Here is a 27245-nt window from a genome sequence, read left to right on the forward strand (position 1 = left end):
CGACAATTTGGTCGCAGTCTAGAGCACTGCGAAAGGTCAGCTGTGCTCTGTTTTTCTCCTACATTCAGACCTGGCCCCGGTAAATTGTAGGCCTACTATGAGCTAGCTAAATACTAGACTACTGCTGTGTGGGAATCGTAGGAGCTAACCAGTCGAAGGGCATACAAAAATACAGTGTTGCTATCACAGCCTGGAAACATAACTAGCTACATGTTTGGCACCAACATTACATACAATAAGTTGTGCTGCCAAAGCCAAGCACACCTAACTATTCTGAAATAACTCAAGTAGCATTCTCAAAATACATAGGTCATGTGTGTGTAAAATCTGTAGAAAAGCTAGTGTTTAAGGTAACTTTTACACTGATGTAAAGTGTCTGTGTACAATTACTTTAACACATGTTAATCAGCCTCTCTATGTGGCTGCAGTCATGACATGGTGATGTCACAACCTTGTACACAAACAGCTCAACAATTACAAAGGAGATATAAACTAAATGCCAGTAGTTTTTATTGGAATTCTGAACTACAAAATAGAGCATATCCCCCCAAATCAAATCAACATTTATTTGTATAGCCCTTTTTACAAGCAATGTCAGAAACTCCAGATATGGTTGGTGAAAGAGAGGTGCAGAACTTAGCATTCTCATACAGCAGGGAAGTGTCAATGGGTGTTGAAACACCAACATCCAGTGTTCAACTTGGGTCCGAGTTGGTAAATGTCAGTATACTCAGAGGTAGCCACAGGGCTGGGGATGTGATCGGTGCTGCATCACAGGCCGGGGGGTGAGGAAAGGGACCGGGAACTCGCTGTCGTCTGTCATGGAGTCTGGTTTCCGGTTGGCGACTAGATCCAGCTTTGGCAGACTGTCACAGATCGACGTCCACTGGCGACCAGGTCCAGCGTTGGCAGACCCACGACCAGGCAGATGCTGACTCTCTCTGCCGCTGCAGCCAGTTGAGTGAGCAGGTGGCCCCCTCTACTGGTGAATGTCCTTCATGCAGGCAAGCAGAAAGCCCTGGAGAGAGCTACAGAGATCCCCCGGAGAAAAGCTTTGATGGACTTTGTCTTCTTCTCCTCTCCTCCAGCAACGGAGGACTCACCAAGGTCTGGACCTGGACAGGAAACACCATCACACAACAGGATATGACATCACACGGAACTTCAGCACTGTGACCTCTCACTTAAAAAAAAGTGTGTGTGTGTGCGCGTGTCTGTGTGTCTGTGTGTGTGTGTGTGCACATTCATGTGTGTGAACTGGTGGGAGGGACAACTAAAGTGGGAAAAGTGGGCTCCTAAATGAGCCAATGTGCAGTCAGGATCTTACGTTCAGAGCTGAGGGGAGACACTTTGTTGGTCTTAAATATCCTGCTTCTCTTTCTGCCCTTGGCAGCCGCAGTCTGTCGATCCTTGATGGACGTCCTCTCTTTCTTCTGGGTTTGGAAGTGAGAGTAAAGACACACAGAATCATTGAGATTGTCACATGTCGTCCCTTCTTATCGCTGACTCAGCTCAGGTCAGTTATACCTAGTGCCAGTGTGTGGTGTTGTTTTCAGCTTACCAGTGTGAACCATCTCCGGAGGATGGGGGGGTCGGTCTTTCCGAGCGGCCCCAGATGATCTCCCTCTGGGCTGGGGGCCCGAGCCATGGAGTCCCTGGAGGTGGAGGAGCTGGAGGAGGAGTAGAAGGATGAAGAAGAGGATTGGGTCCCACCGGCCTTTTCCAAGCCAGCAAACTCCATCTCAAGTCCTTCATCCAAGCTTGTGTTTGTGATGAAGGAGCTGTAAATTCCACCGGCCTTTTCCAAGCCAGCAGACTCCATCTCAAGTCCTTCATCCAAGCTTGTGATTGTGATGAAGGAGCTGTAAATTCCACCGGCCTTTTCCAAGCCAGCAGACTCCATCTCAAGTCCTTCATGGTCATCATAACCATCCCCCGTTCCTGCGTCACGGTGATGATGACCAGCAGGATCATCAGAGTCCTGCTCCTCGTCCAGGTCTGGGTTTGGGCATCCATCTTGACCCTGGTCCCAGTCCCAGTCCTTGTCCCAGTCATGGTCCACAGTCATGTCCTCCTCCTCCTTAGAGGAGTCCTGGTCCTGGTCCTCAGTCAAGTCCTCATCCACCCTGAGCAGTTTGGAAAACATGGCCCCAAGATGGTGCATTAGTTTGGGCACCAAGTCGTTCTGGCAGGAGTAGAGGGCTTCTGGGAAACCCAAGATTTTGTCCAGGAAGTCCAAGAAAATGTTCTGTAGAGAAGAGGTGTGCACAAAGGTCAAGGTGCCATACAAACACTGTGGGAATCTTGAACGAGACAGAAAGTGTGAGAGAGAGAGGGAGAGAGAGGGGAGGGGGGAGAGAGAGAGCACACCTTCAGTTTCTTCAGGTATGTTTTCCCTGGGGCTCCCTCTGTGTCCTGGGGGAGGAAGGCTTCCACCAGGGCATATAGCTGGAGCATGAAGCAATCTGGACCCTGGGGATGGGGAGGAGGGGGTGGGGGTGGGGGAGGGAGAGGGGGGGAGGGGGGGAGGGGGGGAGGAGGGGGGAGGGGGGGAGGAAGAGAGCAAGAGAAGGAGGGGGGCTGGGTCAAACACCAAAACTGTGACTGACTGACTAGTCAACCACTTGTAAACTTTGGCCCGCATCGTGGAGTAGATGGAAATGACTTCCATGGCTATCTAGACACGGTGAGGTCACTGCACCTCTGTGATGCAGGACTGGGGAGGCGGGGCACTTACTTTGAAACACGACTGGCGATAGCCAAACACGATCAGGCGCAGCAGAACCAGCTCAATCACCACATCTATGATGCTCAAGTGATGAATCTGAAAATAGTTCCCACAAGTTATTAGCTAGCTCTTAAACTCTCACATCTCTGATTCTGATGAAGTTAGATGAGATGAGAGGAGATGTGAGGTGTCCAGGTCATTAAACTGTCCATATTGCCTGGGCTTCGAGGCCAATTTGTGCTTTAAAACCATGTCAGTCAGACAAGTTTGCTGCCACAGACAAGTGTCTTGCACCTTCTAGACTGTGTAATGTCACAGACCCAATGCCCAAATGTAAACATTGAGACTGCCTTGCTCAATAAAGATGTTGTGAGCTTGGCACATTTTTATGAGCATGAACTGACCATAAGGGGGGCTGAGGTCAGAAAGGGAAAAATATTTCCTCCTCTCTTCCTCCTTTCCTGCCCTCCTCTCCCCCACCATCCATCATCTCCTTTACCTCCTCTCCCCTCCGTTTCCTCCCCTTCCCCCTCTCGTCCCCCTCTCCTCACCGACTCCGCTGCCAGCTCCTGCATGATGGAGTCTAGGTGGGCGTGGTCTGAGGCGTACTCCCTCAGCCTGGTGTATTTCTGAAACAGCTGCTCTTCATCCTGGAGAACACAGACACAGTCACACACAGACCCCATGTTTTCGAAGGCGTGTTAGATTTATCTCCAAGTTAGCATGTGTGTAGACTGTTCAAGTGGTGACACCCTACCAGGGTGACATATATCAAGGTCACCCAAAGTCTAGTCACTGTTGGTGGGGAGGGATAATATGTCAGATACCTTTTGTGCTTCTGTTGCCAGCCTTTCTAAAAGCCAGTGAGTTGCTGCCAACATGAACTCTCTGCTGTCAGTAAACAGCGTCTGGGGACAAACATGGATGATCAGGATAACTAGCTAAAATAATCATTACTAACAGCACACAGGAGTTAACTACCTAGCATTTTATAGAACATCAACACACAGGAGCTAGCTAGATAGTAGACTACTCACAGTGAAGGCCTGCCTGAGAGCTGCCACCTTGTAGAACAGTTGGTCAACGGTTCTGTCTCTCAAGTAGTACCTATGGAGATACATCAGTCAAGTTAACCTGGACAAGCTAACTACAGAGCAATGAGGGAAACCTTGATAAAATGCATTCCTGTGCATACAGTAGTATTTATATCATCTATCTAGAAGAACCATGTGTATGGCGTGTTGTCAAATGTAACAATTCATATATGCCTGTTAAGGAATTGTACTAACTTGAGGAATTCCATTTCATTTTCCCATTTCGCAGGGAAATCGGTCTCATGATCCCAGTCCTGGTCCTTGGTCCAGCCCTCATCCTTCTCCTCCTCAGAGGAGTCCCAGTCCTGGCCCTGGTCCTTGGTCCAGCCCTCATCCTTCTCCTCCTCAGAGGGGTCCCAGTCCTGGCCCTTGGTCCAGCCCTCATCCTTCTCCTCCTCAGAGGAGTCCTGGCCCTGGTCCTTGGTCCAGCCCTCATCCTTCTCAGAGGGGTCCCAGTCCTGGCCCTGGTCCTTGGTCCAGCCCTCATCCTTCTCAGAGGGGTCCCAGTCCTGGCCCTGGTCCTTGGTCCAGCCCTCATCCTTCTCAGAGGGGTCCCAGTCCTGGCCCTGGTCCTTGGTCCAGCCCTCATCCTTCTCAGAGGGGTCCCAGTCCTGGCCCTGGTCCTTGGTCCAGCCCTCATCCTCCTCCTCAAATGAGTCCTGATCCTGGGAGAAAGACTCCTCCTCGCAGGTCGAGGTGTTTCTGGACCCCCAGGAGGTTCTGACTGTGGTGCGCAGAATCCCATCTGGACCCACGACCATGCTGGCCTCCGTGATGGAAACATCAGTTTGCTAGTGGACAGAAAGGAGACACACACACCTTTAACATTGAGTCCTAAAGGGATGATTCAGCTTGCTGGGATCAAGTGTGGTGGGGAGGTTCTATCTATCCTAGTGTTGCAGTTCTCACCCCTTCGTCAGCCAGAACCGGGGAGTAGAAGTCAGTCTTAGAACATACATGAGACTGATACTGTCTCACCTGTCCTCCAATGAGCTGTAGGGGAAAGGAGATACAAGGAAGGGGATGAGTGACAGAGTGCTGCGTAACTGGTCTGGAGTACAGGCTTCAGATACAAGCCTGAACAGGAAAGTCACACTGTTGGCATCTGTCGCACTTCAGGAAATCTTACCTGAACTCCGGTCACTGCCATCACCATGGCAGCCATGTGGGGGAATCCCTGCAACAGCAAACAGAGGAAGAGGGACCTGGGTCAGACACGCACCCTGTGTGTGGCTTGTGCGTGCGTGTGTGATTGTGTTTGCACTTACATTTGGGCCGAGCCTGGATCTCTCCTCAGACATGGCCCACCACAGTCTGGCGTCAGCCCCCCTCACCATGCACACTCTGCACATCTGTACGTGCACCTTCTGATGGAGTGTGAAGGAGGGAGGAGCTGTTACAAATAACAACAATAGGCCTGTTTGTTTGGGTAGGTGCGCAGGTGTGTTTGCGAAGGCTGACTCATTGTACCTTAGATCCAGATCCTCTGGTCCATGAGAAGGAGGAGGCATGGTTCCTCTCAGAGCTCACCAGAGCAGAACACAAGCTCCTCTACAGAAACATGAGCAGAGAAGAAGAGGGTGAGATGGAATGTTCTGAAACTGCTGTAGGACCCACAGACCCTTACCATACTGTAACTCAGAGCTTGTGTCCGTCGTCTTACACGGAGAAACATAGTATCTCTGACATAAATACTTTTGTTTGTGTAGTTGAATTGACACACTCAAATGATGACTTCCTGAGGTGTCTATTCCTCCAGTCTCACAGGGGGAGAGGAATACACACATTAGGCAGCCAGGCTGTCACATTCATATCAGGAGAGAGGGGGTCAAGAGAACTACCTCCCCCTGAATTTAACTAGCCACTCCATCCATGTCCCACTATGTTTCCATAGGGACCAAATAACCCAGGACTGAACCACTCATCATGATATCATCATCTCAACATTCCAGAACATTGCAGCAAATTTGCAGAAAAACAACTGAGATAATGACTGTGTAAGTGTGAGTATTTGTGTGTTTGTGTGTGTTTGTGTAAAGGTAAGATGGCTCTTACCCCAGTCCAAATGACCACAGGGCCACAGTAGAGGGGGCTGAACTCCCAGGGCAGCAAGGGTCTGCTGGTCATCTGAAACACATGACACACAAAAACCCATTTAAACCCATTTGTCTACCTAGTAACTAAACAGAGCTCATCACTAACTGACATACAGTCTCATCTTTCTCAGAGGTGTCCCAGTCCTGGCCCTGGTCCTTGGTCCAGCCCTCATCCTTCTCCTCCTCAGAGGGGTCCCAGTCCTGGCTTTGGTCCTTGGTCCAGCCCTCATCCTTCTCAGAGGGGTCCCAGTCCTGGCCCTGGTCCTTGGTCCAGCCCTCATCCTTCTCAGAGGGGTCCCAGTCCTGGCCCTGGTCCTTGGTCCAGCCCTCATCCTTCTCAGAGGGGTCCCAGTCCTGGCCCTGGTCCTTGGTCCAGCCCTCATCCTTCTCAGAGGGGTCCCAGTCCTGGCCCTGGTCCTTGGTCCAGCCCTCATCCTTCTCAGAGGGGTCCCAGTCCTGGCCCTGGTCCTTGGTCCAGCCCTCATCCTCCTCCTCAAATGAGTCCTGATCCTGGGAGAAAGACTCCTCCTCGCAGGTCGAGGTGTTTCTGGACCCCCAGGAGGTTCTGACTGTGGTGCGCAGAATCCCATCTGGACCCACGACCATGCTGGCCTCCATGATGGAAACATCAGTTTGCTAGTGGACAGAAAGGAGACACACACACACCTTTAACATTGAGTCCTAAAGGGATGATTCAGCTTGCTGGGATCAAGTGTGGTGGGGAGGTTCTATCTATCCTAGTGTTGCAGTTCTCACCCCTTCGTCAGCCAGAACCGGGGAGTAGAAGTCAGTCTTAGAACATACATGAGACTGATACTGTCTCACCTGTCCTCCAATGAGCTGTAGGGGAAAGGAGATACAAGGAAGGGGATGAGTGACAGAGTGCTGCGTAACTGGTCTGGAGTACAGGCTTCAGATACAAGCCTGAACAGGAAAGTCACACTGTTGGCATCTGTCGCACTTCAGGAAATCTTACCTGAACTCCGGTCACTGCCATCACCATGGCAGCCATGTGGGGGAATCCCTGCAACAGCAAACAGAGGAAGAGGGACCTGGGTCAGACACGCACCCTGTGTGTGGCTTGTGCGTGCGTGCGTGTGTGATTGTGTTTGCACTTACATTTGGGCCGAGCCTGGATCTCTCCTCAGACATGGCCCACCACAGCCTGGCGTCAGCCCCCCTCACCATGCACACTCTGCACATCTGTACGTGCACCTTCTGATGGAGTGGGAAGGAGGGAGGAGCTGTTACAAATAACAACAATAGGCTTGTTTGTCTGGGTAGGTGCGCAGGTGTGTTTGCGAAGGCTGACTCATTGTACCTTAGATCCAGATCCTCTGGTCCATGAGAAGGAGGAGGCATGGTTCCTCTCAGAGCTCACCAGAGCAGAACACAAGCTCCTCTACAGAAACATGAGCAGAGAAGAAGAGGGTGAGATGGAATGTTCTGAAACTGCTGTAGGACCCACAGACCCTTACCATACTGTAACTCAGAGCTTGTGTCCGTCGTCTTACACGGAGAAACATAGTATCTCTGACATAAATACTTTTGTTCGTGTAGTTGAATTGACACACTCAAATGATGACTTCCTGAGGTGTCTATTCCTCCAGTCTCACAGGGGGAGAGGAATACACACATTAGGCAGCCAGGCTGTCACATTCATATCAGGAGAGAGGGGGTCAAGAGAACTACCTCCCCCTGAATTTAACCAGCCACTCCATCCATGTCCCACTATGTTTCCATAGGGACCAAATAACCCAGGACTGAACCACTCATCATGACATCATCATCTCAACATTCCAGAACATTGCAGCAAATTTGCAGAAAAACAACTGAGATAATGACTGTGTAAGTGTGAGTATTTGTGTGTTTGTGTGTGTTTGTGTAAAGGTAAGATGGCTCTTACCCCAGTCCAAATGACCACAGGGCCACAGTAGAGGGGGCTGAACTCCCAGGGCAGCAAGGGTCCGCTGGTCATCTGAAACACATGACACACAGAAACCCATTTAAACCCATTTGTCTACCTAGTAACTAAACAGAGCCCATCACTTGACCACAGGGCCACTCACACTGCGTACACCATTTATACATGTATCTCTAAGCTAAAACAATAAGTTAGCTAGTTTAGTTACTAGTACATACAGTCTGAGTGGAAATGCTGAAGACCCTGAAGCTGGCCTTCATGTCGGCTTGTGAACATTAGGTGCTTGACTGACCTGCACCCCTGTGACCCTTTGATATGTATTTTATTGTTTTGGCTTAGAGATCCATGTATAAATGGTGTTAGGCAGTGTGAGTCTTCCATAATGTTGACTCTTTGAATTTTGTTCTGAATGATGTTACCTGTCCTCTGAGTGCTAGTTCCTCCAATGCCATCTTCCCAGCCTGGGTGAGGTAGATCTTAGGAATGTGATGCAGCCAAACTGGGGCCGTGAAGAAGGTCTGTGACAGTGAACAACAGGAGACTTTAACTTCACCATCTTTGTCCAATGGTGACTGATACTGTGCATTTAAGACAGTGGTTTCTCAACCTGAAGACTGCAGAATTTGGACTAAGAACATAGAAGGTGGAATGAGAGAAGGTGAATGGTTACCAGAGTGTCCAGAGATGTTAACTCTGTCATTAACAGCTTCCCAGCACGAGTCAGCTGAACAACAGCAGGCATGGATGACGGAGCCTTCATGGCAGAGAGAAAATGTAGAGAATCTTAAGGATTGTTATGAATAAATCGTAATTTTCAGAGTAGACTTACATTGTCAATGTTTTAAAAAGACATTACTAAGCTATTGTTATTTGCCCATGTTCTCAGTGAAAACGTTATGCGCCCTCTCAAACTCTTAGCTCCGAGACAGAGGAGAACTTACAGGACGCCACACCGGCATGTACAGCAGCAGAGGTCCAGACAGAGGGCTGAACAGAGGCAGCAGCAGTTCCTCTTCCTCCTCCGTGACCTGAGGAGGAAGAGGACAGTAGAGGAGGTTTTTAATGACAGTCTAATATGAAACTAGCAAACATATGTAAACATTTCCCCCACCAGAGATGTACTTCCCCCTTGTGTCAAACTACACACACACAAGATCAAATATTTTGGCATTTTAAGTACAAATGCTTAGGCCTATAAGAGCGTTACATAAATCAAATGGGCATCAAAACCAGTAATAGGATGTGATCTAGTAGGTTTTGTTGCTTAACTGTACAGTCTTTGTCCTTTTCGATGGGGCTCCAATCCAGTTCCTGGAGGCTCTTTGTCAGATGGTGCCTAACACATCCATCAGCTGACAATGAACTTTCTGAAAGTTTAAACAGAAAAAGGGCATGCAGTTAGCACTGTATCATGAATTGGGTTTGTTATCCAACAACTTAGTTGTCCAAAGGCTCCTTCAAACACTTACCAGAATCTGTGTCATCGTTTGTGGGAATTGAGGAGGCATCATTCCTTCTCTCTTCCATTCCCACACAGGTCAGCAGGGATAAGAAATGAAAGAATCCTTTCTTCTTTTTCCCCTTCACTTTTTTGGGTCTCTTCTCCTGAGAGACCACTGGGTGACTTTGGACCTGACCCATGTTTAAGTTTGACCAAACTGAAAGTCTTCAGCCAAGGCAGGTGGGAGGAAGGGTCTACAGCCTGCAGACCCCTATACGACTCCCCGTCAGAGAGCTCCTCTCACTCACCTAGCTGCGTCTTACTGTTGGTCCTGGTTGTCTCTCTTCAAGTGTAGTAGTCAAAGAACTTATGTTCTTCTATACTCTTTGGTTGAAGTGTAGTAGATAATCTTCACTCTCCGGTGTCAATCTTCTACTGTGCTGCGTGGCTGCGCGCACCTGTTTATATAGCCCTTCTGAGCCACTGTGACATCACAAAGCAATCATGGTCTGGGTGATGATGTCATAATGCAGTATGCGACTCACAGTTTTGGTGTTCCAAGTGCAATTTTTTGTTGCTCTGGACCCCTGTATGTACACAAACATACTGTATATACACAAACACATTGTATGTAAGCACACACACACACACACGCTCACATACTCACCCCCACACACATATACAATCCATCAAGTTTCCAAGATGAGTCATTAATAAAATGTTTAATGTTCAGCTTGTTGTGTTCAGTCTGATAGTATGATATTGAATTTACTACTAGTAACACTACACTACAGTACACTACAGTAACACTACTGTAATATATGCAGAAAATACTTTCTAGCAATACTTTAACCACATGAACTAACTAGCTAAGAATTTAGATTGAGATATTGGCCTATGTCTGATGCCTGAACATTTGAAATCACAAACTACTTTTGACATAGCCTAGGCTATGTAGGTTTGTATCATTCTGAAATCATTGTTCATCATTGTTTAATTAATGCATTTGGCTATATGTTTTAGCCAGCATAAGTTGTCATAGTTACTGAATTTGAACTACGGTGAGCTGGCTTTATGGAACAGAATAAACTAGAAATTAGTCTGACTAACTGACATAAGCCTGGCATATTCGGTAACCTCGCTTTAAGGAACAGGCCTCAGGCGGAAGACTGGGTGTTGTTTCTGATTGGGTTAAGTGAGAGGTCTAAGGTGAATGATTGACGTGATTGGCTGATGGTCTGATTGTCATCAGGAGTGTGTGGTCATGATATGGCATTAGTGATGATGTTCCTGCTAGTAATGGAGAGACCCAGCTTGTTAGGGCACAGCTTATTAAGGACCAAGGCACACGTCACAGGTATGCCCCTGCAGCGATCACAGCTCCTCTACCTGCCTGCCATCCTGCAACAGAACCAAAGACACCGAAACAGAAGACAAGGAGAGGAGACCCAAACAATGCACATAGAGCCAACAATCTAACATGGTTTATACCATCATCAGAACAGGCATAACCTCCCGATCACTACAAGTCATTCAGGTAATGGTTATGTCCTATTGACTCATACAGCTGTGAATTGTATCCATTCTCAAGTAGGATTGAACAATTATAGCCTACTGAAGAAACCGTGCTTTCACTGAACCACGACCTAGAATAGTCTAGGTGACCACAATAGTGTGTTTCATACTTGTAAAGTTTGCATTCATTACATTTGTAATATTGCTTGTATTTGGTTATTTCCCAACATGTGGCAACAGTGTAGTTTAATTGTATTTAGTTTATTTGATGTGTTTGCTAACTTGGTGGTGCTAATGAGTTACCAATGAATGTAGCCTATTGCTAATGGAATTATAATTTATAATGTTGACTTCTGACTTCAGACTACTGTGTAGAAGTGCAAGACAGCAAATTAAACATCTTCAGACCATCAGTGAAGGTTTCAATTTTTTGTGTGGACGGAAGCTACACTAACAGAAACCAGCAGACTGTTATAACATGATACAAACGTTTATTTGTCACTAGCTTATTGATATTGCTCATAATATTAAGCTTTAACACATGATTCTATACCATTACATTCACAACTGCAGACAAACTTACAGGGTTAATACTGAAGACATATTAGATGGTACCCAATTGCTGTGAAAGTACCAAGTCAATGAAGTGAATCACCAAGTACAAGTTCAAGACAAAATCAATGTATTTATTATAGATCTATAAAGTGCAGGTGTCTGATGCACTCAAGTTGAGCATCTCAGAAGACTGGACAAAGAATAAAGGAATCAGGGCAGTTAAATAGTATGACAATATGGGGGGTTTTACGCTCACAAGAAACGTCAGGGGGTGATAATCAACATAGCCTTTGCAAGCACAGAAAGAGGACGCTGCATGCTAGATAGCTTTTGTTTAGGTCTTTAGATATAGGGCTCCTAGAAGTTGTATGGCACTTTGGTAATATTGTGACCACTGTCTGTGACACCAGTGTCACAGGCATTTCCTAGTCACACCTTGTAAAGAACTAACTTATGGATATGCAGGAATAAGAAAACAGCAAAATGTCAGTTTATCAATGATACAAGCAACATAATTCATAGATGGGTAAATTATATATATACATAACCAAGGGTTATGTTCTAATGAGCTTAGGTATAGATCAGACATTGTTTATTATATTCCAAACAGTATAAAAGTAATAAAATAATCATTATCTTTAATTATTGTTAACTGATCAGTGGTTAAGGACATACCTCTTCAATACACAATAAATACATTTAATTGTAAATCAAAATACAAGCAACGCAATCGCTACCAAGACGAACCTTTTGACAACGGCGTTGTCTATACCTAGTCCAATTATTGAGGGATCCTTAGGGGTGGGAAAAGAAAGAATAAAAATAATGTATATGTGAGAGAAGAAAGGTTGTGCTCTTGCCGAAGTCAAGTACACCCAATTACAAAGTAGTCTAGTATTTGATTATCTTTAAACAGTTGTGAAACACTGCTATCTTCTGAAAGGTGAGGCAGTGTTGCCACAGGAACACACCAATAATACGGTGTGTTCAACAGACTCCTTGAACACGAAAGTATTCCGCAAATAACTATCCATCCGACGCATGTTTTGGCCGATATGACATGCAATATAGCACATGAAAAGCTGGTATTCGTATCCATCGCCACTAGATGACGCTCTGACTCATGGTATTGACACCAACAGGTGTGCCGTGCAGAGCATCTCTATACATATCTCGGGGAAGAGATTTTTTTTTACACATCACATAATTTATGAAGAGTTCTTTGAAGACTGAATGAATTATAAATAGAATTGACGGTGGTCTGGAGGCGCATACTTGTGAGCGTGAATGATGCCCTTAATCAAAACGCTGGAAGATACTAGGTTACAATTCCATTTAGCTCTGCCGGAGCATAGGCGAGCTAGGCTACTCTCAGCATTTCAACATCGAAATCTATTTTCAAGGAGCTCAAACTGTAACTACAATTCATAGGTAAAATAACTACGCCTAGTATATCCTGTGACAATATAGCTGAGAAAGGTATCTTCAGAATCCTGAGATTTGGCAAGTGACTAAAGCCTAGTCTTTCAGGGATGGTTGGGACAAAAGTTGTCACTGATGTAGCCTTGCGTAGGCCTACTTCAAATAGCATTTTCATTTTAGTTAATATATGGTGTATATGCAATAAATTAACAGTGCAGCCCACTACATGTGGTATTGCAGTCAACCCAGTTTAACAAATTGTAATAATAAATATCTATAAATAATACCATGGGCCTGCATGCAACACTGAAGCAGATTTGCACTTTACTAACCTATACAATGTGTATAAAAACAGTTAAAGAAACCAAGTTCAACCAATATGTAAATGTTCTGGTTCAAGTGAAAGGTTGAAAACATAAACTAATAATAATGAACCACCTTCAGATCTTAAAAAGTAAAAGGACATAGCACATTCCCACCTGTCAAATTCGTATAATAACAATAACCGAATTATATCGTTAGATTTAGAAGTTAGGCCATATGCTCAATAATGACCAAAAGTTTCCCCTAAAAAACGTGTAAAAGAAAAAAAAACTCCAATAAACAAAGTTAACTAAATATAGAGAAAAAACTATAGGCTATCGCAAACGTATCTATGGTAACAATGAACCAAAAAAGCGTAATCTTTTCCATAACACGTTGCTTTCTGTGCCTTTAAGCTTCTGCTCATGATACCATAAGGAAGCTTCGATTTATGCAATCCGTAGATGCTGCATCAGATAAGATAAGCTTTATTGTATCTTTTTGACAGAGGCTTTGAGGTATTGACGCTATCTGTTTATTGATAAGCTACCAGTGGATGTCGTTGTTCGCTCCTTTTACGCGCCGGGTGTCATTCCTCAAGATGAGATGACCTCAAGCTGTGCAGACGCGTTACTCGTCCTTCACTTTCTATATAGACAGTGTGAGTGCGTAGCAAACACGGGGAGGGATAGAGCCAGAGAGTAAGAGAGTGAGTTAGTGAATGAGAAAGACGCAGAAAGTGAAACAGCCAGAAAGAGACTAACGGCTCTTATATCGAGCCGTCAGTAGCCTATTTTGCACCGGAGATTCTAGAAACAAACAAGACAACAAGAGGACTTGTGATAGGCACTCGGCAGAGAAAAAGCGAGTCCGCTGATATTTTAATGACTTTTCTTGAATAGCTGAGTTGTTATTCTGAGGTATAGTGTTCTATATCGAGAGCTCGTACACCTTGTACGATTTATTTCACTGCATGATAATTTGGTCTTGGTGGAAATAATGTGTTGGTGTACTCATGACAATAACACTGTTATAGACTATATTGGTGTGGCTCATGATCTAACTTTGATTTAAATTGCATTATTGTTTATTTAAGCGTGTGTTAGGGTATTTAACTGTCAATTCATTGACGATGGGAAATAGCAGATTGCGCACATCCTCTAGGCAACAACAGGCAACATAATGACAAAAGTTTATTTTCTTTTTGGTTTTCAGAGCACTTCTGCGGGTTTCTGTATACAGACACTGAGGAACAAGGAATACAATGTTAAGGGTTTTGGATATTGTGGTCACTGCTGTGACCGTCTGCCTCATGTTTGAGGGGGTGTACGGTGGTTACGGGATGAGCATGTTCGCTGCGCAGACGTCTCCCCCTGATCCTTGCTACGAAGAGAACGGTAACCCACAAAGATGCATCCCCGATTTTGTAAACTCTGCTTTCGGGAAGGAGGTGCGGGTGTCCAGCACCTGTGGCAAAACTGCCAGCAGGTACTGTGTGGTAACGGAGAAAGGGGACGAGAGAAATAGGAACTGCCACACCTGCGACGCCTCGGACCCCAAAAAGTATCACCCACCGGCATATTTGACGGACCTTAACAACCCCCATAACCTTACATGCTGGCAGTCAGATAATTACATCCAATACCCCCAGAATGTTACTTTAACTCTGTCACTTGGCAAAAAGTTTGAAGTCACTTACGTAAGCCTGCAGTTCTGCTCACCACGGCCCGAGTCAATGGTCATCTTTAAATCTATGGACTACGGCAAGTCGTGGGTCCCTTTCCAGTTTTACTCGACCCAGTGCAGAAAGATGTACAACAAACCAAGCAAAGCTACAATCACAAAGCAGAACGAACAAGAGGCCATATGTACTGACTCTCACACCGACATGCACCCTCTGTCAGGCGGGCTCATCGCGTTCAGTACATTGGATGGCAGACCCTCGGCGCATGACTTCGATAACTCGCCGGTGCTTCAGGACTGGGTCACGGCTACTGACATCAAGGTGACTTTCAGCCGGTTGCACACTTTCGGCGATGAGAACGAAGATGACTCGGAACTGGCCCGGGACTCTTATTTCTATGCAGTGTCAGACCTGCAGGTCGGCGGTCGATGCAAATGCAATGGGCACGCTTCGCGGTGCGTAAAAGACAGGGACGGAAACCTTGTTTGTGAGTGCAAACATAACACTGCGGGACCAGAGTGTGACAGGTGCAAACCCTTCCACTATGATCGACCGTGGCAACGCGCAACAGCCAGGGAAGCGAACGAATGCGTTGGTAAGTCCACGTTCCTCAAGTTACATTGATTTGGTTTTTCATGCTTAAACAAAACAGGACTGTCTGATCTGAAGTTTTCTTACCGCCCAGTGGCTTTCGGTTCTGTACAGGTAGGCTACATTCCATTGGAAAGTTGTTGTTAATCTTTCGAAATTAAAATGGAAGATAGTAGGCTATAAACAATGAACTTGTATTTAAGATGACATTATGGAAAGTATAGGCTACGATAGCCTGTATGTCATGGCTTTTTTATAGGCCAAGTGTCACACATTTTTAATGTTCAGTTATATTCACATTAGACAGATTTCGTGAGAAAGATTAAGCCCTTTTTCTGGTTGAAAATAAAAATAAAATGCTACCTTAAAACGGCCCTGAATACAACGCACAGTCTTGTAGTCCATAGGCTACATTTCGTTTAGACTTTAATGTTGGTGCAAATGTTTTAATATTGTAAAATTGAAAATAATGATAAGCCTATAGTCAGGACAGCCATACAAATTTGTGCTTTAAAATTTTGACTATAAGACGAATTAGTCTAGACTACATCAATGATTACTATTATTATCGTATCATTATAATTGCTTTTACTGTTATTACAGACAGTATTTGTATTAGGAACTATGTATTATTATTATTCGTATTATTATAAAACAATTGCTGCGGCTGAATTATTTCTAGCTCATACCGCAGACTAAGACATAATTCTCATTGCAGCAAGAAGCCTTTCAAAGAACGTTAACTAAAACCACTGCAGGAGCCAATAGAAAATATCCTCCCACTCCTGTAACTAAATCATGAAACTGTGTTTAAGACACATGCAACATAATATCGAAAACCATGAGCCCATTAACCCGGCGTATGCTAGCTCAAAAATAACTTTATGAAGAACCACCCACTTCAAAAAGACCGCCACATTGCAATGTCTAATCATTCACTCCGTGAAAATGTTTCTCATGGCAAACTCATGTACAGTCCCAGATTTACCACGGCTATAAAATCCTGCATTTTAATTTATTTGAAAAGCATTTAAACTAGACCACCATGGTCTTAATTGAACACAGACGTTTTTCTCCCACATGCTAATTAATTTTTCTATATCAAACGAAGTCAGTTATTGCACAGATAACCTATGGATTTATCCCAAAACAAATATACAAAAATATGTTATCATAGGGTCAAGGCGTAGGCAATGATTGAGAAACGAAAAGGCGTTTAGACCATTTTTGAATATCATAATAAACAAGGATATTAATAAATAATATTTCACTGCTTTTATATTTTGTATTGTATTATTAACCGAAAGCGACATTATTATTTGCAAAATATTTTATTATTGTTAGTGCAATAATTTGAGAATTATGTGACCTGGCTATGAGGTACAAAGAGGCCTTTTGCGCCAGATATTTTTTTCATATAGCTACACCTCAACTACACATATCTGTTTACCTCTAAGAAGGCAGATACCGACAATCCAAAAAGTTATTACGTCGGACATATGCTGGCTCTGGGACGTGTATGGGGTTTCATTAAGGGCCGTTTCCGACAGCGAGGCTAAATCAGGTGCAAGTAAGCGATAGGATCAAAGACAGGGCAGGCTCGTTGTTGCAGTTTTACAGCGAGCAAGTCGAGCTCGTGGCAGGCGTTTTAGAGATAAGATGCAGGTTGTTTAGGCAGACAGGTGCAATGCTTCTGGTCTACAATGAGAGAGAGCTGCTGTTATAGATTTAAAAAAAAAATCTTTGCAAAATTCAGATTATTGTCAGAGAACTGTAGTATTACTAGGCTGCATCTATGATTATATTATTGCGTGGCTGTCATTAAGGACTGGGTTTCATGTTCAACAACATCTCTTACTTTCCTAACCCATACGGGGTTACAAGCCTCATTGGCTGTCTAAGTGGTTTCAAGGGTACAATTATGGGTATTTATATAGCCTACCATTTTGAACAACGGTACACTGCATGTTGAGTGCTCTGCAGGGCTTCACATACAGCCTCATTTTGTTCGTAACTTAAAGTAGGAATTTGTCTGTTTTGCATGTCAGGCCCAGTGTCAAATAAAGTGGTAGTTTTTTGAATAGCATATGGTAACTGGTTGATGCATTCTATATTAATATATGAGGTTTTGTGGTTTAACCTAAACTCCTTGCTGTTCGCGTTTCAACCAGGAATCCTAGTCATTGAGACCTCCTGTAACACAAGCAAATTCAAATATCTGTCTTTCCGGTCTTAGTGTTTTGGGCTAAGTGACTGGCATCATTTGACAGTCATTTGTGGTATAAATCAACAGTTTTCACACAAAGCAGGTGTTTAAAAGGTGTCTGTTTTCAGGTTTGATCAGTTTCCACATCTCTGACAGTTTCGCAGTGGCGGGGGCGGTTATCGCTGGATCTACTGTCACGTCAGGTCGCTGTGGTTACAGCTTTACTGTACAGTAACCAGGAAACGATTCGGAAAAGATCACCTAGTTGCATCTGAAACGATGATTTCCAACCTTTTGGTAGGATGCTAACACATTTCTCTCTCAATTGCAATCTCATTTCCCCCTGTGCCATCAAAACTCTGTTTATACTAGTTTGGCTGGGTGTCCTCAGAAAGATGACAGGTGAACAAGATGGCTGACGGCTGGCGGCTCTGCAAGGACGGCAGCTCTGCTCTGCGGGTCGCCGGCCTCCCATCCACAGTGACATATGAATGCTGGAAAAGCAAACAGGCCTGTTTAGACACAACTGGCCTCGGAGTAGGAATGAATTGTTCCCCCTGTATCCTTGACACTTTATTTTTACCGGACCAGCATGTGTGTGTGTGTGTGCGTCGTGTGTGTGCGTGTTTCGCGCGGAGGGGCCACAAAGCACCGTCAGTCACCGCATCCATCATGCTGTCAGCGAGCCGAGCCCTTTAGCAACACATTCCTGGGGGCTGTTTTTCAGTGGGCCGCCCGCGCCGTCAAGACCAGGCGTGGAAATGAAAAGCGGGGCGCGAGGGTCGCTCCTCGCTAAAGCAAACAGCGCCTCTCAAACAGGAGAAGAAAGACTTGCGTGACACCTCCATGCGAAGGCTGGGTCATGGGCTGTGGGTGGACGGATGGTTAGGTTAGCAGCTTTGGGAATTGGATGCTAGTTAGTGTGTGTGCGTGCTAGTTAGTGTGTGTGTGTGGGTGTGTATGTGTGTGTGCGTGCGTGCGTGTGTGTGAAATAGTCATAGCTGGTGTGTGAGGTGCTTGAGAATCCCGGACCATCTCGACAGCTTCAGTTCTAGTCGTCCTTAACGTGCGTATTCCTCATCCTGCGGTTACACAATAGATACCGCTCATCTCATGCATATTCTATATGCTAGCGTTCAAGCTCTGGTACGCAACCGTATAAATAGCATTCCATGGTGCGTAGTCAGGCATGATGTGGCTTATAGACTGGTGATTAGCATGCGTTTGATGTGGCAGAAAACAAAACAGCTTAGGTTGCACACTCCCCTCTCCTAGTGCACTCTGCTGATTAGCTTGTCCGGGCCTTGAAGGCCCTTCATGCACTCCTGAGTGCACACCCAGCTCCCTTCTGTAATATTGATTCCCACAAGGCCACTGGAGAATGCCTAATGCAATGAGTTCAGGGCTGCAAGCGCCTGGGAGTGTAAAATGATGTTCAATATCAATTCTGACACAACCAGGACTGAATCTTAACCTCAGGAATGGATGGATGGACGGCCTGTGGTTGATCGACTGGTTGTAATCAGAATGGATGCCGTGTTGCGTGGAAGCGAGGGCATCTCGCGACTGTCTCCCCATTCAATCATTGAACTTCCCGTCTTGGGAACTTAACAAACGTCTTGAAATGAAACTTCGGCAAGCGAAGGTGACACTGATTCAGCTAATCTAGGGTAGAAAACCTTGCAGAAGGTCCCTGCGGAGGAAATTCTTTCAGCGTAAATTAAACGCAAAGGCTGTAAGAATTTTTTATTTTTTCTTCCCGGAGCAAGTATTGCCTTAGCTTCAGGTTCCATAGCATAAAGTGTTGAGAAAATAGAAGGGAAAAAAGAAAGTGTCTTGAATAATTCAAGGAGATTAGAGAGACGGCTTGAAGGCATGCGGGATGAAGGGAATGACACTGCAGCAGGGAGAGGAGTGAGAGCAGGGGAAGGGAGGGAGGACGGAGAGCAACTCCGTTACAATGGGGAACATTTAAGAAAGAATATAGTCTGTGTGTGCGTGCGTGCGTGAGAGAGAGACAGAGAGAGAGAAAACGGAGAGCGGGAGAGTGACGGAAACCGTAAAATAAAGGGCCAATTAGTCGAGCGACACTTCCATGGCTTTCCACGGGCAAGCTTATTATTTTTTATGACACCGGGGCTTTGAGAGATGTCTTTTTCTGCGCCGTTCACCGACCGATTGGGGGCAGAGGGAGAGACAGTGGCCAAGAGGAGGGGCGGAGGGGCCCTTTCCTTCCTTCCAGCTTCCAGAACTCTGTTGGCAGGGCGATAGCATATCAGTGACTTGGCACCGACTGAGCCCTCCGAGTGCGGTCCAAACCTCCAGCCTGGGGAGATCTCCCCCATGCCTTCTCACAGAGTCTTCGTGGAAAAGAGAGACGCGGAGAAGAGACACACGTTCTCTCCCACACGGACAAGCCGTCCAAACTCAACCGCAAACATCGGTTGGCTGATTTGAACAGACCTGCCGCCTGTCTGGCTTCATCATGTCAAATCGGCGCTCGGAACCTTCTAGAAGGCTGCCAGGTGTTGTTGGGTGATGACTGATGTTTCGGATGAATGTGGTGAATAGAGGAGTTGACGTGCAGTTTGACACCTCCTTCACATAATTGGGTTTAAACGCTCCAACCACTTGCTCGGAGGAAATAACACACGCATGTCGAGGTTTAAAGAAAATCTGTTGTCGAGATGGTATCTCTCCCAAGCCCTGTCGCTGGAGAATGACTTCCAGCAACTATCTCTGTCAGCAAAGAGTCATTAAAAAGGTTTCATTTGAAATAACTTCATACAATCAAAGGTCCTGTGGGCTGCTTTGATTAAGAAGGAAGCTCGAAACCCCGGTCATAAAGATAACAGTTTATGATCTGCGTGTCAAATATGTCATGGTGTTTACAGACTCACTGCCGTCTAGAGAACAAGCCAGTTGGCTAAACAGAAAAACAAAGCTACTTGGCAAATCTCCGTTTACCTTCAGCGTATATCTACCCACGTGCAGCTCCCCAGCATGCTCTCTGAAGATCACGTTCTCGCTCTTTCTTTCCTTTCACACATATTGATCGTGTTCTTGAACTCGTTACAATAGAGATAATCCACAGCGACACAGAGACTGCTCAGGTTTCAGCCTGCCTGTCACCTTTTCTACCTGACACTGAGACATTCGAGTGTGTGTGTGTGTGTGTGTGAGGAGGTCTGGTTAATGTGTAAGCCGCCTCACGGTGCCGCTATATAAGTCGGCGTCCTTCATCTTCAAAGGCGGCGATGGCGGAGGGCGCAATGACCACCCCCCCCCGAACCCCCTCCACCCCACCCCCCCGATCAAACAAAAGACAGCGAGAAACAGAGGTGAGAATGGAGTGACAGAGTAGTTTGCTCTTTGCACCACGCTCCTCTCCCCTCCCCTCCGTCCTCCCCCTCTCCCTTCCCAGCCCCTCTAGCCGGCAGATCCAAGAGGGGGAGGGGGGGGGGGGGAGGAGTGAGGGGGGGGCGGGCGGGCGGGCAATGACCTCCCTCCCTGCCTTTCATGGAAAGAAAATCCTTCCACCAAGTCTTATCAGTGTTTATGGCCGTGGTTTTGTGACGCCTCAGTAAAACAAGAGTCTCGTCTCTGCCGGGGACGTGCTCCCCCGGACAGCTTCTCACACTCATAGCAGACCCCTCGCTTTTCCACACTGCTATATTTAACTCTCCCGGCGAGTCCGCTGCGGCACAGACTCCGTGGCCATCCAGCCCCGCACCAGGGAGCGCTCCGGTGTCGTGGTCCCGTGGTCCATCCGGCGCTCGGGGTTAGGGTCAGGAGTAGCTGTGCGTGCCGATCTATCGGCTACCTTAAAGTCGTCTTAAAGGTGCGGTCAGGTCTTCCGACGGCGTTGCCTCCTGAGCTGTCCAGCACCCCTGCACTGCGACCACCGCAGCTTTAATTAGGGTGAGGCCAGGCCGCTGGGAGGGGGTGGGGGGGGTGGAGAGGGGAAGGCAGATAACTTGGAAAACCCCCCTTCCCCCAGTGAGAAGCCCCTAGGGACAGACTTCCCTCCCTGCATCCACTCTGGGCCTAGGGCCACGGAGGGCTCTGCTGCAGGGGCAGGCTGATGTGTGTGTGTTCAAGTGCGTATGTGTTTTCTATCTGTGTGTGTTAAGAGTAAGGGGGGGGGGGGGTCCACTGTGTCCAATGAGGTGCCTGGTAACATTCCAGCCACGGACGCAGCAAATTCAACCTGAAGGCTGGCAGGCCAGGCCGGGCTTGGCCACTGGGCCATCTGGGTCTTGTTTAGTGGGTTGCTCTCCAGGGCTAACCCCGCCCCCGCCCCCTGCTCCCCCTCCGTGTGATTAGCGGCCTGGAGAGAGACTGTGTTGAAATGTAAAGTTACTGCTTCTCCTAGACCAGGCTGCCGCACCGGTGGGCTGGGGATACATGATTAGTAGCCAGAGATTGTACTCTGGAGGGTGTTTGTACTGTACGCTATGTGCATGTGTCTATGTGCATGGGTGTGGGTATGCACGCCACCGAATTAGTTCCAACGTGACCTGGCATGGTTCACTGCCGTCAGTTCAATGCGTTGTATCCTACGACTGTCTTGTCAGTGTTTAGGTGTCTGGTCGTCCACCTGCTCCTCTCTATTCATCGAGAGCTAACGCTAATCCTAACGCTAATGCTAACGCTAACTCGCGACCACACGTTTTTTGGGGGAGGTGTTCTCCACCTACAGTACAGGGACACATTCACAGCTGCTCAGGGCTGTAAGGGCTTTGAATGCATGGCCTGTGTGATATGTATAAATACTCCTGTGTCTATATCAGTGGATGGCCCTCCAAGGACAAGGGATCCCCGGGGTTATCTTTCCCCAGCAATGTCAACTCAATGCTGGGTGAACCTGCGCGAACAGGCCTCTCTTGGCTGGGTCTCTTCCTGATGATTTACTGGACTTTACTAGTGTTCTGTTTGTTCTCTGCTGCAGTTACGGGAAGTGTCCTTTCACTTCCAGTGTAATATGTAATTTGTATGAATTACAGAATGTGTCCTTATTTAACAAGCACTAAAACATACCAGAGACGTGTGCCTTAAAATGGTCGGATAATACAGTGCAGTTATCTCAAATGATTTGAAGATCTTGAATCCATTAAAGACAACTCTGGCGGGAAGTCAGTTTCACAGGGAATTGAGATCTTGTTGATGTGTGTCATAAAACCAAGATGCTGTCGGAGATGCATTCTTCCTTGACAGAATTCCATCTCGGCTGAGTTATGGAGTTTGACAGGCCTTTGAGCGATTGAAACACTTGATATCAGATGAGAAAAGTGATGCTGTGCCTGGATGTGCACAAAATAGTAATTAGTGAGAGTTGGTGTGTGTGTTTATCAAGAGAGAGAGAGAGAGAGAGAGAGAGAGAGGGAGAGAGAGGGAGAGAGAGGGAGAGAGAGAGAGAGAGAGAGAGAGAGAGAGAGAGAGAGAGAGAGAGAGAGAGAGAGAGAGAGAGAGAGAGAGAGAGAGAAAGAGAGAAAGGGAGAGAGAGAGACAGAGATCAGAGGAATGCGAAGGAATCAGTGGACTAGTAACAGCCTCTGATATCTTGCAACAGCATCCGTTCAATTTACAGCCTGTTCAAATCACAGAGTGAGTTACTGCATTGTGCCTGTGACATTATCATATGATGTTCTCTCTAGCAAAAGATGAACACGCCGAGGAGACAATCTACACGATGTAATCTCAATCTCTGGTGGAAGGATATCACTTGCTGCACAACATTTCTGTACCTCTGGCTCATCTCAGTCCTCAAGGCAGTGTGTGTGTGTGTGTGTGTGTGGGAGGAGGGTACGTGAGATGTATTACAATTGCCCTTTACAGTCAGCACCCTTCGTGGGACTCCTCGGGGCAGAAAAAGCCCAAATGTTCGACGGGCTTTGTTTTCCTGGTTGCACGCCTAATGCAAGCCAGACCCAGCAGCTCTGGGGACAGCGCCTGGGAGAGCGCCAGCCTGCACATCTCCTCCCTCCGCCCTCGCCGAGACGCAACGTCCTCGCCTTCCGAGAGGCGGTTTGGTGGGACGCCACGAGGCGCGGAGAGGCCGAGATATTGCGTTACCGCTCGGCGCTTTTTCCCCCCGCTCCGCGCTCAATTTCCTCCCGTCTCCCTCCTTCGTCGCCGCCAAACCCCGTCCGCACGTCCCCCCCCCAGGTTCATCGTGACGTCCGTCGAGCGTGAGGATGTCATCACCTCGCTGGCCCGCCGCCGGTTGGCGGGGGACGGAACACATGTCGTCTTTGATCATGTGGGCGTGTTAAAACATCCCTCCTTCCCGATCTGAACCAGGCACTGCTGCCTGGCACTCCCTCACAACAGCTGGGGATAATTGGGTCGGCGGAGGGGGGCTTAGTGTTAACCGGCCCGGAGCACAAGCAGGGGCCTCTACTTCCACCCTGCCACTCCGGAGGGTGTCGAGTGACTCAACGCCGAGGGTGTCTCGGAGCCCCCCGGGCGCTGGTCCGACTGCGGTGCGAGAAAGACTGTTCGACTGGGCGACTCACACACACTTGTTCCACAAGTGTGGAAACGCCAATTCCCCTCCCCCACCCCCTCCACACACACGCTGATACGGGAGCGCACACACCCCTTCTTCACTCATCGCCACCGCTCGTTGTCTCGAGGCCTTGGGCCTCGCGTGCTGTCGTTCATCCAGCGCCAGGCTGATCTCTCTCCCTCGCAAGTCTGCATTACCTGTCTGCCTCCTCTGCCAGACAGATGTTTACAACACAGACACACGGGGAGGAGGCTTTTCTGCTCGGGGCCACGGCTGATAACGAACGAACGGGGGGGGTGGGGGGGGGGGGGTTTGATGCCGCGGGGAAAGCTTGTCTGGTGTCAAGGTTGCGGTTCCCAAGCTGGTGGACGGACGAGTGAGAGAGATAGAGAGAGAGAGAGAGAGAGAGAGAGAGAGAGAGAGCGAGATAGAGAGGGAGGGAGGGAGGGAGAGAGAGAGAGAGAGAGAAGCGTGTCATGGAAAACGTTGGTCGACCGGGCAACAACAGACGATGGGAGTCCAATCGAAAGCCGTGCCAGACGACATCAGGCCGTTCGCACGTCAGACACGGTGACACCAATGCCTCACTCATCAGGCTTGTGAATCAGATGACTGGGCTACACTGAACGGTTCCTCTCTGACCACAGTGTGAATAATCTGTCTGTCTGTGTGTGTGCGGTGCTGAGGCATCTACTGGATCAGTCAGCCTGTGGCTGGGGGAACTGATGTGATCGTTTTGCACTGAACATAGGGGAATGTGAACAGCGTTCGGGGCGAACTACTGTAGCAGACATCGGTGCTGCTAAAGCACACACACACATCCAAACGCACACGCACACACGTAAACACACGCACACACACCAGACACATGGACCGTTCTTCCTTGTCAAAACATGAAGCCCCTTTTTTATCTCCGTTTCTCCTCCAGTTTTACAAACGTCCTTGTGTTCATCTGCGAGGGCAGCAAGGGTCAATGGTGTCGGTCGGCCGGTTTGAACTAAACCCATTGTGAGAACAGGTAGACCATGTCCTGCCTGTGGCAAGAGCGCTCGCCAGTTAACACATGTCTCCAGGGCGTAGACCGAGCCCCAACACACAGGCAGACAGAGAGACCAGCCAGGGTAAACAGCAGGCGGACACTTTCCATGTGCTGTTCATGGAGGTATGCTGCTCCTCTGCTGCTGATGTTGGTCTCATCACAGACCCCAGACCCAGACCCCAGACCCAGGACCCAGACCCCAGGACCCAGACCCAGGACCCAGACCCCAGACCCCAGACCCCAGGACCCAGACCCCAGGACCCAGACCCCAGACCCCAGGACCCAGGACCCAGACCCCAGGACCCAGACCCCAGACCCCAGACCCAGGACCCAGACCCCAGGACCCAGACCCAGGACCCCAGACCCCAGGACCCAGGACCCAGACCCCAGGACCCAGACCCAGGACCCAGACCCCAGGACCCAGACCCAGACCCAGACCCCAAACCCAGACCCCAGACCCAGACCCAGACCATCCCACACCCCAGACCCCAGACCACAGACCCAGACCCAGACCCAGACCCAGGACCCAGACCCAGACCCCAAACCCAGACCCCGGACCCAGACCCCAAACCCAGACCCCAGACCCAGGAGCCAGACCATCCCACACCCCAGACCCAGACCCCAGACCCAGACCCCAGACCACCCCACATCTGCCAGCAGTCTTGTAGAGCAGTACAGTACAGCAGCATGTGAGGCTACAGGTGTCTTTATGCACCCTGTGTGGCCATGCCCAGCCTGTAACAGAGTTGTCTCTGATTCATTACTCTAATAGACAGGCCAGAGACATCTCGCTCGTTAAACTGTCACAGGATTGTTAACAGAGACCATCCACACAGGAGTAAACACAGACCGAAACACATTGTGTGTGTGTGTGTACTGGTGTGTGTCTGTGTGAGTGTGTGTTCATTTGTGTCAACGTTTGTAGATGTATATGTGTGTGCATGAGTGTGTGTGTGTATATGTGTGTGTGTGTATATGCGTGTGTGTGTGTGTGTATATGTGTGTGTGTGTATATGCGTGTGTGACCTGCTCTTCTTGCCAGGGTAGACAGGAGCTGTGGAGGATCAGTGTTGATGACCTCAGCACCTCTGTGTGGCCTTTGGTTACCACTTGGTAACCAGGAGGAAGGCGAATGTTCGAAGCCAAGGTAAATACACCGCAGACAAGAGAGAAAGAGCGAGGGAGAGGGAGAGGGAGAGAGAGAGAGGGTCAGTTTACTCAATGTCCCTTTGGGTGTGCAGTGTTGCTGGAGTGAAAGTTGTGCATGACAAGAATGTTAAGGCCTTAAAAGGCTTCAAACCATCAGAACCGTTCCGGAACGTTCAATAAGTGTACCGGGGCGAGAGGACGGAGGCTTTTCTCCAAGCCAGCGTGCTCCAGTCTGGAAGCAGTTCCACCCCAGACGTGGCGAGTTGGAACAGCGATCAGCTCTACATTGTCGTCTTTTTTTGTCAGGAACTGCCAACGACAGCTAACAACAATAAAAAAAAAAAGAGACTGTGTGAGAGAGAGATAGAAAGCTGCCTTGTGGCTTAGAGGTGAGGCCCCTGGTGTTGGAGAAGGCTGGCCGGAGTGTCTCTCTCTCTCTCTCTCTCTCTCTCTCTCTCTCTCTCTCTCTCTCTCTCTCTCTCTCTCTCTCTCTCTCTCTCTCTCTCTCTCTCTCTCTCTCTCTCTCTCTCTCTCTCTCTCTCTCTCTCTCTCTCTCTCTCTCTCTCTCTCTCTCTCTCTCTCTCTCTCTCTCTCTCTCTCTCTCTCTCTCTCTCTCTCTCTCTCTCTCTCTCAGACAGGACCACCTACAGGGAGAAGGAGCACATTAGGCCCAGGCGGGGGGGTCCTACAGCAGCCAGTTATGGATGATTAATGGGTGTATGAAGTTACCCCCACATCCACTCTGCCCCCCCTGTCGAGGAGCACAGAGCGCCCCCCGCCGCTGCTCTGGGGGCACTGCATTTTGGCATCCGCAGGGAGGGCTGTAGGGGTGCGAGCAGAGCCGGGGTCAATGAGCCACACGCGCACACACACACACACACACACACACACACACACACACACACACACACACACAAGGTCCATTGGGTCATACAGGCAGAGCACCTGTGTCAGATCACACAAGGGCCCAACAATGACAGTTTGTCA

The 27245-nt window shown here is 47.9% G+C and overlaps 1 protein-coding gene and 1 long non-coding RNA gene across 3 annotated transcripts in view; one reads left to right on the forward strand and one right to left on the reverse strand.

The window, feature by feature from the left end:
* Positions 1-5138: 5138 nt before the first annotated feature.
* Positions 5139-5952, reverse strand: LOC134008904 (uncharacterized). Its single transcript, XR_009928200.1, has 3 exons — positions 5878-5952; positions 5293-5373; positions 5139-5189 (listed from the first exon to the last, which is right to left on the reverse strand). It is a non-coding gene; the product is annotated as an uncharacterized LOC134008904 (long non-coding RNA).
* A 7759-nt stretch (positions 5953-13711) lies between these two features.
* ntn1a (netrin 1a) overlaps positions 13712-27245 on the forward strand; it is a 52901-nt gene continuing 39367 nt past the window's right edge. The window contains exons 1-2 of one of the 2 annotated variants that reach the window (XM_062448373.1): positions 13712-13998; positions 14294-15357. In XM_062448373.1, coding sequence (XP_062304357.1) covers positions 14343-15357 — 1015 coding nt within the window. In that variant the 5' untranslated portion in view covers positions 13712-13998; positions 14294-14342. The remainder of the gene's footprint in view (positions 13999-14293; positions 15358-27245) is intronic. The other variant, XM_062448372.1, reaches the window with a different exon arrangement.

The sequence above is a fragment of the Osmerus eperlanus genome, chromosome 22 (genome assembly GCF_963692335.1).
Source record: "Osmerus eperlanus chromosome 22, fOsmEpe2.1, whole genome shotgun sequence".
Lineage (NCBI taxonomy): Eukaryota > Metazoa > Chordata > Actinopteri > Osmeriformes > Osmeridae > Osmerus > Osmerus eperlanus.